The 20,621-nt window shown below is 42.9% G+C and overlaps 1 protein-coding gene across 4 annotated transcripts in view; it reads right to left on the bottom strand.

The window, feature by feature from the left end:
* The window catches only part of KLHL29 (kelch like family member 29), a 415,043-nt gene that overhangs the window by 123,912 nt on the left and 270,510 nt on the right, over window positions 1–20,621 (bottom strand). For all 4 annotated transcript variants that reach the window (XM_082047373.1, XM_082047375.1, XM_082047376.1 and 1 more), the window contains 2 exons: window positions 19,190–19,331; window positions 17,923–18,465 (listed from right to left, as the gene is read on the bottom strand). In XM_082047373.1, the coding sequence (XP_081903499.1) occupies window positions 17,923–18,465; window positions 19,190–19,331 (685 nt within the window). The remainder of the gene's footprint in view (window positions 1–17,922; window positions 18,466–19,189; window positions 19,332–20,621) is intronic.

Raw genomic sequence — 20,621 nt, 5'->3', positions numbered from 1 at the left:
ACACCAACTGAAGAGCTGCCCACTGTGCATAATTTCTCTGGACCGGGGTGAAAAAACCATTAGGTTACATGCTCTTTTAATTGCTAATGAAACTGCAATCAAGCCTACTTCCAACCAGATTTTAAAATTATCTGGTTCCTGTTTAAAATCAGCAAGGAGCTAGACTCTCTTCTAACACCACTGAGGCAAGTTTTTATAGCACCAGCAGGTTAGTTGCAACAGATATTACCCTGCCAGCCACAGCAAAGATTTAACATAGGAGAAATGCTAATAGGTCTATAATTCTTTGAAGTAAAAGTCTACCATCGTTTAATAAGAAGGTGATGTTATTGTACATACCGACTGCAGCTCCTTCTGCATTGCTATAGATAGCTGCTGTACTTAAAGTGGACATTAATGCTAATTTACAATGAAATGCTGGCTGAATTACATATCACATCCCCATGAGACAATAATGAACTCCCTATAATTAATGTTATTAATCATGGGCCTAGCGCAGGGGGCACATATCATGCATTTCATGTCAAAGGTTCTTATTAATAAACATTTCCATCTTCCCAGCTGATGTGAGCTAACAGCCTGCCAGAACTCCTATCATTCGAACCTCTCCTAGCTCTATAACCCGTAGTCGAGCCCAGCTCCGTGCAGGTATCTCTCCTCTCAGACTTGGGGTGGTCAGCACTTTGCAGGAGTCACTAAGCAACCTGCATGACGTATCAAAGCTCTATTTTCACCGAAACAATTCCACAATAAATCTGCATGGGGTCAGCAGGGCCTGAGAAGCGGCTCCTACAACCCCACGCGGCGAAACATGAAACGCTGAAGATCTGACTCAAACGCAGCAGAAAAAGCAAGTTCAAAACTGAGGTTCTGCTTTGATTTTAACTCTTGCTGATACACACAGGTCTGTGCAGTAAGTCAGTGGCCCAAAACTATCATATCATCATGGCTATGCTCATTTTTGAGATCCAGTTTTGCTGCAACAGATAACTTTAAAACTGCTACCATCAAAATCTTTCAACACCAAAAACTGAAGAAATTCCAGATCCTTTACTCCCAGCTGCCTGTAGTTTCCACTGGAGGTGAACAATATTTTTCATGTAAAACTTTTTCTACTTTATCCTTCCTCTGGCTTCTTCTTTTTACATTTTAGTGGTGATTTGATGTTAAATATAAAAATGTCACTAAATTCCTTGTTCTTTTATGAAAAATCACAGTAACCTCTGCTGAACACAACTCTACACTCCTTGACATCCTTGACAAGATAATGGTTTCATTAATGTGTACTTTGGAACCCTACACTTAGGCATCGGTGGCATGGCTCCCGTGGAGTTGCTATGGTCTGTGCCAATGTCTGCCTGGGAGATGGGAGTTTGTGGAATCCAGAGGGCTCTGTGCATCAAGACCTTCCCCTATATAACATTTCACTTATGAGACTGACTAATTTTCCCCCCTCCCAGGTTATTACTGCAATACAACTCCTAGTCTGGACACAATTATACCAGCTTACAGGTGTGATCATACTGTCACTCATAATTTTTCTTCTTTCCTCCTTCCAGAATAGGTTGTTCTAAGCATCTTTAAAATAGTGCAATTTCATCTACACTGAGGAACTCTGCCCTTCTCACTACACAAATATAATTAATCCAAAACTTATAGAATACAAGTCCTAGCAGCCCTTCTAAGCACCTGAATGCCAGGGATGGAAGAAGTGTATGTTTTTCAGTTCACAGACTGGGAAAGATGATCCAAGCGCTTACCTGAGCTGCAATAAAGAAGCAAACAAACAATTTCATTTCTGAGCCTTTTTTTTGGTGTCTGCTATCCATCTTTGAGATGCTATTTTTTCACCAGCTGAGAAAGGTTTGTCTGGTTTTGCCTCCTAGTCCTGGTTTTAAACAAAGAGGGGCCTGGTGCTGAGAAACAGGAGAGCTCTGATCTGACACCTGCTCTACCTGAGGAATCTGTGATGCTGTTCACTGCTGGGACTCCTGCGCTGGAAGTGATCTGGCAGGGTGAACCCGCAGAGCTGCAGAGCGGTCAGGACCAAGGCAGGACAGTCAGTTCGGCTCAGGCTTTGCCTCAGCCGTGTGTCCTCTCCTGGTGTTAAACACAGCAGCGACATAACGTGTGGTGAGCAAAACTGTCACCATAAGGACCCATTACTGGAGGGAGTCAGGAGCATCTTCCTTATGAGGAGACACTGAGAGAGTGGGATCTGTTTGGCCTGGAGAAGAGAAACTGAGAGGGGATCTCATCAATGTTTATAAATATCTCAAGGGTGGGTGTCAAGAGGATGGACCAGACTCCTTTCAGTGGTGCCCAATGACAGGATGAGGGGCAACGGGCACAGACTGAATCACAGGAGGTTCCTTCTGAACATGAGGAGAAACTTTTTACTGTGAGGTGCCAGAGCCTGGAACAGGCTGCCCAGAGAGGTTGTGGAGTCTCCTCTGGAGACATTCAAACCCACCTGGACACATTCCTGTGTGATCTGCTCTGGTGAACCTGCTTTAGCAGGTGGGTTGGACTGGATGATCTCCAGAGGTTCCTTCCAACCCCAACCACTCTGTGATTCTGTGTGTGATTGCTGACAACTGCTGTCACCATCCCATAGCTCAAACCTCCCAGCCAGCACTTGCCGGTTGCTGCTGACCAACACAGTTTGTTCTTGAGTTTTTGGGAGTATTCACAGCATTTCAAGTGTTCAGATTGGCCATTTTCTCTACTCCTTGTCATCCTTCCAAAAAGCCAAACCGGAGAATAACCTAAAATCTACCAGAATATACATAGAGCTTTCTACATCTCCCAAAATGCCTCACCGAAACGCAAACCCGTTTATAACAAGAAAAAATAAACACCCAAATGTTGGCAAAGGCAAGTGTGAGAATAGGGAGAGAGGGAAGTGCGGGAAGACAAGTTGTCTCTTAAAAAGTACAACTGTTATTCCCTTTTCCCTCCTTACTTTATCCTGTCCTGTGGGCATATGGGCTAATTAGCACCACTTGTATATGCTCGCCATGGTATTACACGGGATTTATTACACACAACCCTTTGTTGAGAATTCTGCCTGTATGAGAAGTAGCTAAAAAAAGAGAGATGAAAGTCACAACTTTCAAAGTCTAACTTTTCCTGCTTGACTGGGAGCTAGCACCAGCTGTACAAGTCAATGAAAATTAACCTTCTCCCCTACCCCTTGGATATCCAGTAAACTCAGATTTGATCCGGATGTTCTGATTTCCACGCAGCTAAAATGCAATCAAATGCTTGATTTTGGGGGATAGATTTGCTTAAATTGTATTAATTCACAAGGATAAACACAATTAGTAGAGCTCATTAGCTTGCAAAATGTAATTTATTTTCTTGAATATACCCATTTCCTTGGATGAAGAGCTCCATTAGCTTTATTATATTTGCAAAGCTTATATAAAAATCCAAACCATGGCAACAAAGAGAAAATTGTTACTACACAGTCACAGCAGTCACTTTTCCATGTTAAATAAGTTTGGCATTTATTTATATTTAAATGAGAATATCTACCACTATCGAGACCAGGATATGGGGCAAGTACTTATACAGAATATAATTAAAACTAATTCAAGCAACAAATGTGGCCTGAAATTAAAATACCCCCCCAACTTCTTTAAAAAGGATTCAATGTTCTCCCTCAAAAACCCTGTTTATAATCACTTAATTATCATAACCAGCAATAGTAAAGGGATTCTTGCCGTTTACAGTCTCATAAGATGGGTCTGCATTCAGGCACGTCTGGTTTGCTTAGTGCTGTGCTTTAATTTCGCTATAATATAAAGGCTGGAGAGTGGAGAAAATGAATACATGGCAAAGTACCTGTCATTACTTGTATCATATCACCACGGTATTCTACATGCACAATATGAAAGCGGCCGGTGCAATTTTCATACTGTTATCATTTTTGATATTATACTGTCTAAAAGCAGTGACACATAAAAGAAATGCTTTTATCAATTTCAATGCGGGGATGATACTAATTACATCATCTGTCATCATTATACAGCTAAACAAAACTTTTCTTTCATAGAAAACTGCCATTTAGCAAATTAACGGGTAATGACCCATAATATACAGAAGATTGAAATTTGGGAATTACATTCACATTAGTTTGTTTTCTGCTTTCCCCTCAATTCTATTCCCTGATACATCACAAAAAAGAAGAAAGATGGAGAATTTCTCCAACTGCCTAATTTGCCAATAGCCCTACCGGCCTTTTGGAAATTGGTGCAGGATCATCTCCGTCCATATCAATGCGTAGTTGGTTCTAGTTAATGACACAGACTGTCTGCCAAGCCAGTAAAAGCCAGATGTTAGTATACTGATGCACAAAAAAACTGCCGCTGGGGCCAGATTTTCAAAATTAGACATGAAACAATGAGCCTACATTTGCTCGCAAATAAAGGATGGATGCTTGGAAACCAGGTACCGGAACGTGTGTTGCCTCCTAAAACCTGGCCAGCTCACATAAGGTGATGGCACGTAGGAGGTACCTGAGATGTTCCAACAAGGAAGCTGCAGTAAGGCCAGGTGGGGTGAAGATGCCCCTAAGGGCTCTCCTGCTGCCCGGACATCCCTTCGTGCCCGATATAATGCTGTCATGAGCTGTTTTGTGGGAAACGTTCAAGTGTCGCTATTGAAAGACAGATCTGTAGGGATTACAGGAGGTACAAACCATTGTGGATGAGCCTCTGGCTCAAACTCCCATGCTTTTGGGAAAGAAGAATAAGAAAACTTCATTTTCCGTTTTATCTGATCATGCTACGTTCCTCAACACAGAAGCAGAAATAAAATAAAGGATACTACCAAGACAATGTAGCAAATCCATCTAAATCCAGGAAAGTACATCCTAACCAGATCTTTGCTCAACCTGAACTTCTGTGGTCCAAATCAGCTACTTCCTTTCATCAGGCACCAACCACAGTGTGAGGAAAATGAAAAGGGAAATTCCAGGGTGAATTAAGAATAAAAATAATGGCAAAGACAAGTGAATTTGCTGTGAACTGGCCATGCCAGTGGGAGTTTCAAGCATCAATAGAGTAACTGAGCAAGTGAGCATTTGGCCCTTAATTTTCATCATCCACATCGGGATGCTTAGGACTTTTCTCTTGCCTGTAAAATGGTTTCCCAACTTAAGTGAAATTCTGAACTGAATGTATCTGTAACGTAAGGAGGAGTTCTCAGTTCCAATTTATCACTGTTGAAGTGGATTAAAGGATTTTTTATTAGTAACACTTAGAGCTCACTTGTTCGTGTACCTGGAGAGTTCTAGCGGAGGAATCCTTCCCCAGCAGACAGCCTGGCCAAATCAAAAGTTGAAAATGAGCGTGTGATGAGCACATTACGCAGGCTGATGAGGACCGTGATGAGCTGGGAATTAGCGAGGAAACCTTTGAGACAAGCCCAAGCGCTGGTGGAAACAGCGTACACAGCGCTCTCTTTTTCTGAGTCACTGCTGATCCGAAAAGCTCAAGTACCCTGTGGGACATCACGCTGCTGCGAGATGTCTCCTGAACGAGGTGTGTGAACCTCTTAACCTTAACCCTCTTAGTCAGCCTTAATATATTAAACAGTATAAGACAGCACTGGAAATTATGTGAGATAACAGTGTAAGCTGCAGTTTAACAAACCATGAATCAAAACTGTTGACAATATATGCCCAAATTAGTTTTAGTTATGCTAATGAAAATGATGGCTGGTAAAACATGGGATGCATGACATTCAGAAGTAGCTTTCCACGGGCAGATAAAGAAAACCAGCTTGATCACAAACAGGGACTAGACGCATTTGCTTACTCCACCTAGATCAACATGTTTTGGTGTCAATAGGCAAATACTGTATTAATTTTAGGTAATTTTAAACCAATCATATCAAAATACCCTCTTAATACAATGACAGTAAAACAATACAAGGCTTGTACTTTGTTACATCATATTTCTGACAGTGAAGCTGTGTTCAGGCTGAGGCGGCCATCAGCTGCACCCCTGACCCTATTCCTAAAATTTAGGATGGGATTCAGGTTAGGAGAAGATATTTAAATTCAAGTTGCTTAAGTGTATAAGCTCCTACAACATCCACAGAAACCTAATCAGTGCAGTCAAGAGAGCCAAGAGTGACTCAGCTGGGCAACCACGGGAGCTCAGTGCAGTCGCTGACACACTGGTCACTGATGTCCTTGGACACAGAACCACAGAATGTCCTGAGTTGGAAGGACCCACAAGGATCATGGAGTCCAACTCCTGTCCCTGCACAGGACAACCCCACAGTTCACACCATGTGTCTGAGGACGTTGTCCAGTCTCTTCTTGAACACTGTCAGGCTTGGGGCCGGGACATCTCCCTGGGGAGCCTGTTCCATGTTCTGAGGTAGCCAAGAGCCCTACAAACAGCCAGCACCTACGGAAGAACTGAGTCCTGCCAGCATCGAGAGACCATGTAACATGGATTATGGCTCTAGGATAAACAGGGCCCCGACTGCCCATGTTTAACTGACTGAGTGACATGCTTACTTTCTAAATTTAGGTAAGTCAAGGAAGGAATTGTACCTAACAAACCCGTCTGCTGCTTAGGCTTCTTTAAAATAAGACTTCAGTTCTGAATATAAATGATTCTTCTTTCTCATTTACTAACCACACACTAACATTCAAAGATGTCACTGTGTCTTTTCCTTATTACAACATCTTTTTTTACATATTCTGTTGTGCATTTAAGACTTTTACTTAAAAGTCTCTTCATCTGCTTTTGGGAGGCAGGTTCCAGGTAGGTTCCTTGAAGACTCCTGGTTCTAAGATCCTGGCTGACAGACAACTACCAACCCAGCCAAACACCATCTCATTTTTCTTTCCTCCAAACTTGAAATATTAATTTCAGTGCCTTGGCGTAGTTTCAGACCACGTAATTATAATCTAGATCCAGGCTGGATAAGTATAAATTACATCTTAGAACCATTTCTCATATTTCATTTGGATGCAATACTGTTCTCCCTTTTTCTGTCATAGGCGCCCAGTGTTGTCCCACTCCACCCCAGGTCTGCCCACCTCTCACTGCAGCGTGAAGGTGCCTTAAAACCTATATTGCTCTCAGTGCCTTCCAAGGGGTAGGAACCAGCCAAGGTTACTAACTCGATCAACACAACTCATTCAACTCAATCAACACAGCTCATTCTCTAAACTGTCTATTAAAACATATTTTGGTATTTAGAATTTGTCTTCCAAATATGTTAACACATTATTTCCAGACACATGTAGATCTTCAGTACATTCTCTTCTTTAAAACACAAAAAGAAGACTCAGTCTCAGGAAATATGCAATCTTACTGAAACACTGAATCTCTCACTCCAACATCCTAGAATGTGGACAAAAATATATGCTAAAATAATTTCCTGACTTTAGTAAAATTCTTGATTGAGTTTACCCTTAAAGCCAAGAGGTGTTCTCAGCACCACTTTATCTCTGCGGAGTGAATTGAAGTGTCCCTGGCTGATAACACCTCGATTCACTGCGCATGGTTTGCCCATATGGCAGTTTTCAGAGAAAGGAGAAAAAGAAAAAGTAAAATAGTGATGATGCTTATCCAAAGGCATAAGGGGCACTTCCAGGGAAGGGCTGTGGAACTCATTTGTTCTCACAGAAGAATATATTATTGGTGTGGGGCTGTAACAGATTGACTGTTCTTGTAATGTACTCAGTTTCTACTCATGAGTAGATTTGACTGTCCTTGAATGTCTCAGACCTTAGACAGGATGTTAACTTTGCTTTTACCATTCTAGCAAGTAAAATACATGTAGAACTGTGTTATTCCAGAGCTGAAGGAATGTGGGCCCCTGTGTCTCGCTACATTTAAGCAAATGAAAGAGAGATTCCTGTGTTTCTTCAGAGCGCAAGGATTCTCTCCGTACTGATGGTGAAGTATCTGCATCAGTCTGAAACTGAAACCACTTGACAGATTCCTGCTGGAGGTACGTGCTATCCATCTAGCACAAGTTCATCTGAAACGCTCCTGAAAAGTGTTTATCTACTTAGATGCTCAGTATGGCTTCCAAATCAGAGCTCCAACCACCCTACAAAAGCATAAAAAAAACCCCAAACCAACCAAAACCAAAACCACAAAGAAATGCACTGTTTGTAAAACAACAGTTTGGCTACGAAAGGAGTATATCTAGCAGAGAAAAAAATCTAAACCCCAGCAAATTCAGCCATCTAGAAAATTCACATCTTTAACAAAGTGCACACAGCGTGCTGGAAAAGGCCAAGAGCAGAATCTCCTATTTCCAAGTTTTCAGGCAACAGGAATATTCCAGTACTGCTCCTCCATCTGTTTTCCACAGGATGGTAGTGTTCTGTGTAAAATGATCCTTGTTTTAAAGAGCATCCACAGCTTGGGCACGCAAGGAACATTTCCCTCTTCATTCACAAGGAAGAGGCCATGCAGAGGGGCTGGTCTCCATGTAGGATTTGTACTCTCTATAAATCGGTCAGACTGAACAGGAGCATCAGCCCACATTTTTCTTAAGAACTCTGCTATTTCAGCCAATTCTGCCTTTTTCACACCATCTTCGTCATCCTCAGCCAAATCCTTCAGTGTGCAGCTTGATGAACAAAACACATTTTGTCTTCCTCAGAAACTCCAGAGGAATCATGAATGTTCTCTTTAATATATATATATATATTTTAATGCCAATGAGCATTGTGCAAAATATCATGTACGAAGTCTTCAGGCAAACCCTCCAATCTGTTTTAGCTCCTTGGAAAGTATTACACAGTCATACTCTGCAAACTGGACCAAGTACCTTGGCACTTTGTCCAGTCAAATGCTTCTGACTTAATTGTCGGGTCACATAGGTGTGTGTATACATTACTGTCTATATCCCTGGTTAAATATCTCTTGATTTTGTCAGCAGCCCAAGGATTTTTTCAGTACAGCAGTAAGCACAGACAACACTATATGCTGTGATTTTCTGAATTTAATATGACAAAACTTCATGGTGCTTTTACTTGCACATGTAGATAATGGGAGTTTTGTCTATGAGTAATCATTCCTTCCAGCTTAGGTACGTCCTTCCTCGTGATGATTTCATCACCTCACGATACTTTCCAGAATATCTAGTCTGGGACTCTGATGTAATGATTTGTAAATATTAAGATGGAATTATACACAAATACCTTGTTACCCTCACTTGGCATAACCAGAAACCTAAATATACGCATAACACAAAAGACTGAATACAAGAAGCTCAACCACCCTACTGTGCGGAAAGAACTTAGTAGCATATCTTTGTGACAATGTACAGGAACACAACATATAGAATCAAGTACGTCCATTGCTGGGAAGCATTTTCTTGCATGCGCCACTCAAATTGTGACCCAAATAATTTCCTACTTGAACAATGAAAGAAAAGCTAAAGAAAAGAGAGCATTACTATAAATGCTCGTAAACTTAGGAAATACAAATCATTCCTCTCCTCACAGTATGTGTCCTGTGAATGTAGAGGACATCTGGAACAAGCACATTTGTGGGACATGACACCAAAGCTAGTCTCCTGACAGTTATTCTTGCTTTTGCTTCAGCCGAAGTCCTTGTATCTTTAGTCTTACAAAATATATACGGCAGTTCCTTAAAGACAGTTAATTTTTTGAAATAATTATGTCCATAAAAGCACTCTGAAGCTGCAAAATGTTACACAATCCCATGTTGTTATTATTATTGACTGCAGTGCAAAGCTCGGCCTCGCTGTGGGACAGTGGAGCTTATCATCAGCAATCTCAAGGCACAGCAGGGTAAGAAAAGTCGCTATTTGGCAATGTTTGCATTTCACAAATCTGTTGAGAGGTTTTTTTTAATCTAACACGGGACAGAATCAGAAATGCTGCTTCTTCATTCAAAGCTCAGGCGCTGTTCCACGGAGGACTGCTGATTACAAAACAAACAAACAAACGCATTTCCACTTTCTTGTCAGGAAACACAAAAGCATTTGCAATTTAATAAATCCACTTCTCCGGACATCTCCGGAGATCACGGAATAGCCCATTTGATAACATTTAAGTGTATACACAAATGCACAGCCTGGCTCCTGAGGGATCCAACTTGTTCAGTTTGCACTAAGAGTGAAGTCCCCACTCTCTGCTGACTCTATGTAGTAGCTATAACTTGACTGTCCATTTTTTAAGTCATGACAGCAAAAGAAGTGGGATTACCCTGCTGTGAGGAGGGAGAAAGCTCAGTGGGAAACTCAAGGAAAGGCCAAACTTGTGGAGAGAATTGGATGTTCAGGAAAGGTATCGCTACGGTGGCTCTAGGCACGTGAGGACAGTATGAAAAGGAACAGGTGAGTGTCCCATCGCATCCCAAGGGCTGAATGCAGACAAGGGCTGTGGCCAAATATGTGTCAGGAGTTGAACGAGATGGAGGACCAAGGGAAGACAATGTCAGAGAACTCAGAAATTAAACACAACGAGTTCTGAAAGGAGAACAGAGACTCTGCAAGTGTTTTGGACCATTAATGACTTTCAGAACAACCAAATGCAGCTCTCTGTAAGAGATTTTTGGAACAGCGTTTGGATGTGTAGATGGGAAGCCTGCCTGGAAATTCGGGCTGTATTTATAACGAGTTGCCACTTAGGTATTCTGTGCAAAATAGGAGCCTAGATTTTGGTTATCATCCAGTCCTTGAGAAATTCTGCACTTTGCGATTACAGTGTTGTGTGGATGGGAGACAAAATAGTAATTCAATCGAACTCTGCTGCCTCTTAGACTTATTTTGAATGCGTTTAGTGGCCACTGTCATGGACAAAACCATATCTGTTAATAAACCACGCTCTCAGCGAACCATGTCTTCAAGGCGGGAAGAAAGTCAAGACGTCTTCAAACGCATCACTGTCTAATTACCTAAATGGATCTGCAAGTGATGACGTAATATCATATAACAGTGTAAAGTTCTTCACCTCTGTACTTTCAAGAACAGATGAACTACAGCTGCAAATCTGGAGCTTATTTTAAAAAGCAGGTGTAAAAAAAAGCAGCATGGCGCAGGTGACTTTTAAGAGCAGTTTCAGGGACATTTAACACACTGTAGCAACCCCACACTTTTTTTTTTACAATAACCCTCATAAAATATTGGTAGTGGTGAAACTTGGAAATCTCAAATCACTCACACATTGAGAGTTGTCAATCAAAATAGAATTCGATGACCTTCTTTATGCTGCACATTTAGCAAGACAATGTTCTAGGACTATTTCAAGCTCTCTTTGACCCCCCAGTACACTACATCACTGTCTGTCATGACCTGACTTGATAACGGTATTAAAAGACAGGGCAGAAAATACGCCGCCTGGAACACAGAAAGGTGAAATGTAATTCAGTGTCCCTCAAGCAATGGCTTAGATACCCTCATCAACTTTGCAATTCTGTTAAGATTATTTAAATGGCAGAAGGCTGTAATTAATCTTAAAAAAAAAATTGATTTTAGAGGACGTGTTCAAGCAGTTTACTTTAAGTTCATTACTGTGCACAGACATGCTAAAACATGAGCCGGCAGTGTGCCCTTGCAGCAGGTAAGGCTAATCATATCCTGGGCTGCATTTGGCAAAGTGCGGCCAGCAGGTCAGGGGAGATGATCCTTCCCTTCTGCTCAGCACTGGTGAGGCCACACCAGGAGTGCTGGGTCCAGTTCTGGACTCCACAGCACAAGAGAGACATGGCCATATCGGAGAGGCCATCAAAGCACCATAGAGATAATGAAGGCACTGGAGCATCTTTCCTATGAGGAAAGGCTGACAGAGCCTTGCTCAGCTTGGAGGAGAAAAGGCTGAGAAGGAGCTCATCAGTGCATATAAATACCTGAGGGAGGTTGCAAAGAGGATGGAGCACCACTCTTTGTGGTGGTGCCCAGTGCCAGGACCAGAGGCCATGGGCACAAACCCAGTGCCCAGTGCCACAAACCAGGGCAATGAAGTTGGTGAAGGGTTTGGAGGGGAAGCCGTATGAGGAGCGGCTAAAGTCACTTGGTTTGTTCAGCCTGGAGAAGAGGAGACTGAGGGGAGAGCTCATGGCGGCCACAGCTTCCTCACAAGGGGAGGAGGAGGGGCAGGGCTGAGCTCTTCTCTCTGGTGACCAGTGACAGAACCCGAGGGAATGGCAGGAAGATGTGCCAGGGGAGGTTCAGCGTGGACATGAGGAAAAGGTTCTTCACCCAGAGGGTGCTGGACACTGGAACAGGCTCCCCAGGGAGGTGTCACGGCCCCAAGCCTGACAGTGTTCAAGAAGAGACTGGACAACGTCCTCAGACACACGGTGTGAACTGTGGGGTTGTCCTGTGCAGGGACAGGAGTTGGATCCTTGTGGGTCCTTCCAACTCGGGACATTCTATGATTCTATGATAACTGAAACACAGGAGGTTCCCTCTAAACGTCAGGAAACATGTTTTTAATGTGAGGGTGACTGAGCACTGGCACAGAGAGATTGTGGAGTCTCTACCCTTGGATATATTCAGAAGTCATCTAGACATGGTCCCGGACAAACAGCTCCAGGTGGCCCTGCTTGAGCAGGAGGGGTGGACAAGACAACCTCCAGAGGCCCTTTCCAACCTCAGCCATTCTGTGAATCTGTGAACTATTACACACCATTACCAAGTTGAGCTAACAAACAATCACTAGTCATCTGTATCTTGGTACCATTTAGTCTGCCTCAGAAAATCAAGACTATCTTAAGGGAAACACAATAAGAAGCATGTAGAATGCTAACAGACCTCCACGTCAGCCTAAGTCTCCTACAAGAAATAGATCAAATACACTGTCATTTTTATTGTAGACTTCCTTTCCCACAACTATATGCATACATACACGTATATATGTATATACGTGTACACACACACAACAGTTTTAGATCTATAATGTTTATAATCGATGTATCTATCTACCCATGTATATTTTTGTATACAAAAACAAGGGAGATTTTCCTAAGGTTACACAGGCCATGTATTCTGGTGCAAGGCAGAGAGCTGAAAACAGGCTTTCTAGAGTTCTCATGACAAAATATCCTTTAATTATCGCTATTAGAATTCCAAATGCTAAGTCGCACTTTGAATTTAAACATCCTTCAATGCTCTAGCATTCATGCCTAGAACTGAGCACACTCACAGAATTGCAGGTCAAGCTGAAATCCCTTTGAAAATTCAACCTTTTGTGAAGAAAAAGTTGACGGTTATTGACAAAATGTTGTAGTCTGCCTTGTTACTATTCATGATTAAGGAAAGTAAATATTGTCTGAGGTCTAATGAGAATTCCAATGCAATAAAGTCAAGTGTGAAAGGTGCAATCAATAAGTGATGATGCAACAGTATTCGTTTGTAGTTTTGTTATTGTTTAGTTCATGGTATTTGGTGATGCTTGAAAATGAAGTGTTAAGAAATTAGTGCTACAAGGATTAACATTCAGATTTTATTTCTGATATTGTAATGTTTCTACAGTCATTACATTCTGAACACTAATTAGAGTCTGATTTTTTTTTTCCCACTAGTTAAGCAGTGCAAACCAAAGAATTCTAGAACAAAAATACTATGGAAACAAGCAGCAAAATTATCCATGAACATCCACAAATTATAACCCATGATGTCCATGGCTAATTTTACACTGCAGGAGAAAGTACTGCAATGAAGATCTGTATTTTTTTTTGTGGTAGCGAGTATGCTTCAAACTATATCAAGTTTATGAAGAAAGTGTCTTTTCAAATGTACAACAGATCTCAGAGTCTAAGCTGGAGCATTTATGTCCTACATATGGCACGGTTATCCACCCAGGGCTCAGTTTTGGATTTACTACAAGTCTTGGATACTAAGAAGCATACTGCCCTGTGAAAAAGTCAAGGGCTAAATCTCAGTTACTTATTTATTTCTGCAAGGAAACCAATCTTTTCTGGTCCTTCATCAGACTGACTAATTTATCTCCGTTTGGGCTCAGTTGGGTTGGCAGGCACACAGACATCGGTCCCCGTCACGGTGTCATGGCATGGGACACCGGTACCTTGTATCAGAAACCAAAGAGATGGTTTCCATCCCTCTCCCTTCTCTGCAGGCACGTTGTGCAAGTGACAACTTGTGCCGGCAGACTGCATAGCCTGAACATATTGAAATTATGTTTGAATATTATCTGCAACTCTGTGTTTTCTGAAGAAGCCACATAAAGATCTGGCTATGTGAACTTCACAGTGGATCTTCACAGGTTATGTTCACAATGAACGTATTCATGGTTCTGAATATTCTGCTTTATTAATTCCCCTGGCAGTTAAACTTTAGATTACAGAGCAAGACTTAGGACGCGGATAGAAAACAAGGGCTGATTCACTTCTAAAACACCAGGTTACATGTCTGTGTTAGGGTGACATGGCTTTTGAAGTCAGCTAGGAGAATTTGGCATAAATCCTACCCAAAGGGCAGTTACAGGCCAAACCAGACACCAAACGGCTGTTGATCGTGTTTGGTGAAAGATTTCCTAAGGCAGCTCTACAGTTCTTCACACATTGCTAAAAGCAATAATTACTTTGAAACATTATTTATGTCTCTCCTAATGTGACTGCTTTATAAATTCACTAAATAAACGGACCATGTAGCTAAACTTAACACTCGTATTTAACATATTACAGAAGCAATAAAAAAAGCCCTTCACAGAACCCGTAACCCATCCAGACCAAGAAAATCCCCTAACCCATGCAAAGATTATTTTCCTACAAGTAGTTTCACTGGAATTAGGTGGGAATTAGCTGAGACACCATTAAGAGAATGACATATCTGTTTCGTATCACAATTCTTGTTATCAAAATGTATTTTTGGCAGAGCCACAGAAATGACTCTTTCAGTCACGTGAGTGAGATCTCTTGACCTATTGCAAATGAGGCCGCATATTAGCAGTGCCTTTAACTTTGGGAAACTTATTTACTTTTGTTTAGAAAGAGCCAAGTAAGAAACCTAGATCTGCATGAATTCGGTATGATATGGCCCAAACACGTACACAGCCAGATGAAAGATAATTATGGGAAATAAAACATGATGTTTCAAATCAGCTCCCTAATAAAGCCTAAAAATATAAGAAACTCTATCATATTAACCAGCGAGAACTGCTCTTTCACTTAAGGGATACTTGGGTAATTATTCAAACCTGTACAAGACTGGATTGTCAAGTGAAATCATAATACAGAGCATCTCAGGATAATGAGATAGATCTTCAGGCCATTAGCAGTGGCTGCTATTATAACACTGGCCAAGGTTCTCCAAGAAAGAGAGAGAATATTTAAATGAAAGTTACAGAGAACTAGTTTGAACTTGTATATTTGAATAGCTCAGTACTGTTTCATAGTTTCCATTTCTTCCTGGAGAGAAAAGTGCCTATCCTGTAAGACTGTGAAATCAGTCAGGCTTTAGGGACTGAAATCCCTGAGGGCAGATATTAAAACAAAAAATAATTTGAAAATCAAGCCACCTTGAAATCCATACAGTTTATATTAAGAATTTTATCCTAGCAAGGTTTTAGGGTCTAGTTAGACACTCAGCTGCCTTCTCTTTGCTGATTGTTTCTCTCATTTAGAACAACCAAACCCAACATGTATCTTCTCAGACTTTAGGTTTGACAAGAAGAATTATAGTTTTAGAAAGACTTTAAAAACTGGAAATGGAGGAGGAGATGACTTTTCCTCTATAAAATAGGTCCTGCTTATGAGACATTTGTATAAGCATGCTTTGTTGTCTTACGTTTGTTTGTTTTTAACCACTACAGGGACAATTCAATAGCTCACGGTTGTGAATAGTGAAACTAGCTAATCCCTGCGAAAACACTTGTCTAGCTCGGAGTTTATCAAGTACAGTCTGGCTAATGTGTCAGCAGCTGGATTAGAAATACTGCTTGTTTTAAAATCCTCCTTCTGAGCCTCTCCTAAGTACCAAGGGTTCCAAACAGCAGCCCGGAGTCCGGTCTGGCATGCCCGGCACGCTCCAGCCAGGAACTCTCCTCCTCACCTTGGCAAACTTCTCCTGGACCGCCCGCGCTCGCGGTGCTCGGACAACTAGACCAGACTAGGGCTGCCAGCAGTCGAAGCAAGAACGCTGACTAACACTTTGCAAATCAAATATTAAAAGGCTGCTTAAATATTTTATGATCTTTTTACTTAGGCTCGGATTTGAAGTTTACTTCATCCACTAGCCAGAGATACGCTGAAGGTTAATTGATGAAGGAAGAGTAAATAACAGCTGATGCTGCTGGCCCCAAGTATGCGAGGCGGTTAAGAGTATTCCCAACCTCGAGTGAGCCGTCACTGACGTGCTCATTTGTCTCACTAGGTTAGTGTCACCAGGGCTCAGATATGTGATCAAATTACCGCAGTGAAAGTGGTTTAAGCTTATGTGTTTTCTCTTGTATTGTATATTTGCACGTCTCCAGTGACACCGAGTAATCCTTTAAATTGTGTTAATTTGATCATGTATCCGAGTATCCAGTGCGGCAAATCGGGATAGGTGGCTCTGAAAAGTGGAGATGATGCCTTTTAGAAGACAAATAGTTTCCAAGGAGAAGAGAGGCATCCAGCAGAACCACTACAGTTCAGTTTACCAGGACTGGAGCATAAATCTCCTTTCTCCTTCGACAAAATCAAGGGTCTGCAATATACAAACCTGACTGGACAAATTGCTTTTGATATTATTTTGTAAAGGGAAAGAATTAACCAAACTCTTACAAAGCAACTGTTGGTCAATTTTTGGCTACTTGACTGGGCCAGTATCACTTATGGCCACCTAGATCTTAAAGAAAAATTCAGGAGCTCACCATTCAGGGAGCGTTCTCATCATATCTGGGGCTTGGAGTCGAAAATTCAAAAGCAATCTAAATATTTAGCTTTAGAAAAGTACCGCTGAGCTTGTGGCTGGACTCCTTTTCAGGAGACATTTGGTAAGGATTTGCACATACCAAAGTACAATTTACGTAATGAGCAGGAAGAGTTATTGGACTAATCATTTTTAATAGAGATTCCTCGTCTTTAATACAGAACTACACAATAGAACTTAATAGCTTGTGGCAAGTAAATAATTTACACGTGGACTGTGTCTGAATACAAATGTATACATAAAATATCACAGACTTAATGAAGCCTTTGGGGTGTTTTTTTTTAAATCAATTTAATTGATTTTGCTGATAGGTCCGCATTTATATTTTTGTAAGCTGCATTTCGCTTTACCTGCACATGTGGCGCAGTCACGGTTTTTATGGGAGGCAGGGAAAACTCTGCAAATGCAATCGGAAACTAAATACACAGAGTGTAGGGATTTTTGAAGTGTCTAGGGTAAGACACTCTGAAATAACACTCCAATGTGACCCAACGGTGTGGCTCATTTACAAACCACTTCTCGGAAAAGGTCAACCTCTCAGGAACGCTCATGACTATTCAGGGTGTTTTGCAGCATTTGAGCCCAATGAAGCTGGTAATGAGGAGTTTTTCCCTCAACGCTGAACGTTTGGGGTTGTTCAGCTTCGATCCGCAGCGTTACCTGCATTTGGGCTCCTACTAGCGAGGGGAGAAGACAACGGCTGAAGAGGGTGGTTGGTGTTGTGACTAAGGCACAAGTGAAGCCAGAAGGAAGGCGGCTGGATGGAAACACAGGTGTGTGTTTCACAGGGAGAGGCACCGGGTGACAGCTGCTTTGCCACCACGAGCACCAGCTTCTCCAACTGTTTTTCACTACAAAACACACCCGCAGCTCGTCGTCCCTCTTCCTAAGGCACCGCTTTTGTCATCATCAACTCACAAACGCTATGCAGCAAAGAAAAGCGTGGAGACAGACCTGGAGAGAGCGGCGGGGAGGCGCGGGGATCCGCCGCCCTCCTCGCCCCCGCGCAGGGCGCAGCCGCCCCCCTCTTACCTTTGGGGTGCCAGGGGTCCGTGAACTCGTACTTCCCCACGCCGATGGTCCGCAGCATCTGCACCCCGTTGGTGTTGTCCGGGCCCCCCGCCGCGTTGGGGGGCAGCGGGGCGGCCGCCTGCCCGTTGGCGGTGGGCGCGCTGCTGGGCAGGGCGGCCGAGGGCAGGGCGGGCGGCGGCGGCGGCAGCATGGGGCAGGCCAGGTGGCCATTGCCCACCGCCCCGGGGCCCGGGTGGGCCACCGGGCCCACGCCGCTCATGGAGGACATGCTGAGGGGCTGGCTGTTGGTGTACAAGGGCTGGCTCTGGAGGTTGACCACCATGTTGCTGAGCGGCTGGGAGGGCTGTGGCTGGAGCTGGTAGTGGGCCGGCATCAGCGGGAGCTGGGGGGTGACGTGCGGAGGGAGGGAGGGGGTGACGCCGATGACGGGGGCCGGGACGCTGGCGGCCGGGCTGAAGGTGGGCGGCTGCGTCATCCCGTAGGAGTGGGAGATGAGGGCGGGCTGGCTGCCGGCCGCCACCGTGGTGACCCAGGGCGCTGCACCTGCGGCACGAAGGAAAGGCCGGCAATGGCGGCGGGCTGGCTCGGGAGACAACACGAACAACCCTCCCGCTCCCGAATCGCACCCACGCGCCCTTCTGCTCCGCGGCACCTAAAGCGGTTCAGGGTCTGGAACCATTCCCAGCGCATAAGTGCTTAAAATTGCCACGGCGGTGCAAGCGCAATTGTTAAAATACTCATCAGGTGACACGCAGTGCGTTTGCGGTTTTACGTGTTTTGCGCTTTATGCGGCTTAAGTGCATGCTTGCAAGAAAATTAACCTCTTTCCCCACCGCGCTTTCATGGCTCCCTGACAAACACTCTGTGTGTATAATAATGGTGCTCCAGCCACTACAAAGAGATTGTAATTAGGCGTCTGGCATAGTAGCACAATGCGTGATATGTGTCTGGAAGCTGGAAATCATTTCAGGTAGCTCTGGACATAAAAGAGGTCTTAAAGTATTACAGAGTGCCTTTTCCTCTAGTGAAGGCAGAGAAGGAGGAAAAAAAAACACTTTAATGAACTTGCAGGCATCTTAATACATTTATATTAGCCCCAGCACAGAAGAAACTTGAGGGGTCTTTACTATGAGAGAAAAACCCTGCTAAAGAATAAAGAAAGGGCTCACAATGAAGTCTAATTTACAGAGGCAAATGGAGATAGCGCATTGAATTTGCTTTGAATGATTTTCCCCTTGTAGAATTACAAATAAGATTAGAAACATACCTGGGTTTTCATTCTCCCTCATCTGTTTAGATGGAGGCTCATCAGTGTCCCAGGGTGTGGACTGATTGATGGGTGTCTGTCCCCACCTGACACTCGTTGCAAGCCCTTGCGGCTGATTTTCAGTCTTGGAAATGCAAGGTGTCTACCAGAGAGAAAGAAAAATACAGAATAAAAATGTTTAGACTATTGGGCATAATTACTGTTCCTCATAACTAGTAACTTGCTTGTTGTTTGTTTGTTACAGTCCAAGAGGATATCTTAACATCTTTAAACAGCACTCTCCTCCACGCTTGCATGACATGTCTGTATGGAAAATACAATGTATTTAAAATAAATACTTCAGGACATTTGATAGATCCATCTTAAAAAAAGAAAAAAAAAATCCAAACCAAACTAGCATTTTCAGAAATAAGATGCTTCTTTTGCCTTGAAAATAAAAAACCCCAACACCCACATATGGTAATATCCATTCAGTCACAGCTTACATAAAATGAGACAATCTTCTGTTTGCTCAATCTCTTCCAAAAATGGTGAGTTTTATTTAGCAGAAGGCAGAACAAGAGAGACTTATTTACAACTGCAGGACAAATTACTGTAGAACAGTAAAAAGAAGTCCCAGTATTTACTGTCTGTCAACCCTTAAAATTGAACGCCGATAAAAAAACAGGCAGCGTAACAGCCACAGGTCGCTAAAGTGGGTATGTTGGCAGTTCTTCAGAGACGTTAAAATAACTGTAAAGCAGGGGAAGTATTGGGGCTGAATCATCATCAAAGGGGATATGATCTGAAAGAGATTTCTTGACAAAGAAACTATCACATGGATTTAAATGCTAAGCCAGCCCCCCCGCCTCGCAGTTTGTAAGAGACCTTCCCAAACAACCATGCCTTTGCTGAGAAAAGGCCCGTAGAAAACGAGGGTGCTCCAACAGGTCTCATTTATTTAACTCCACGGCGTATTTCATTGCTGGAAGATTAAAAGTTTTTCTGTTTTGTTTTTACGCGTGTCAGAACCTCTAAACCAGGAAAACGGAACCAGCTGCCTATTGCTGAATGACTATTGAGGACTGAAGCCATAAAGAACAGGAGACCAGTCTGAGCAATCGCTTGTTTGCCTTCCATCTGGGAAGTAATTCAGCTCCGAGACGGGGGTACAGCGGCTCCATAAAAGCCCTGGGTCACGTAGTCCCAATGAAATCTCTGTCAACACCAGCAGCTTTTTTCCCCCATCACCAGTACCTCAATCACTCCATGAAAAGAAGTCATTAGCGAACCCATTTATACCCTCTGCAAATAAACACACACCTTTCCCAAGCCCATCACTCATTCCTCAGCTTTTTAAACCTACTGGAGGAACCTGAACTGACATCTCTGTGAGCTCTTCTGTCCTGCAAGGCTCTCTCCTTTCTCCAAATACCCCCAACATCCATCACCC

This window comes from Streptopelia decaocto (genome assembly GCF_964273445.1).
Source record: "Streptopelia decaocto genome assembly, chromosome: 3".
In the NCBI taxonomy this organism is placed as follows: domain Eukaryota; kingdom Metazoa; phylum Chordata; class Aves; order Columbiformes; family Columbidae; genus Streptopelia; species Streptopelia decaocto.
The sequence above is the reverse complement of the archived record's forward strand: the minus strand, read 5'-3'. Positions and strand labels throughout refer to the sequence as shown.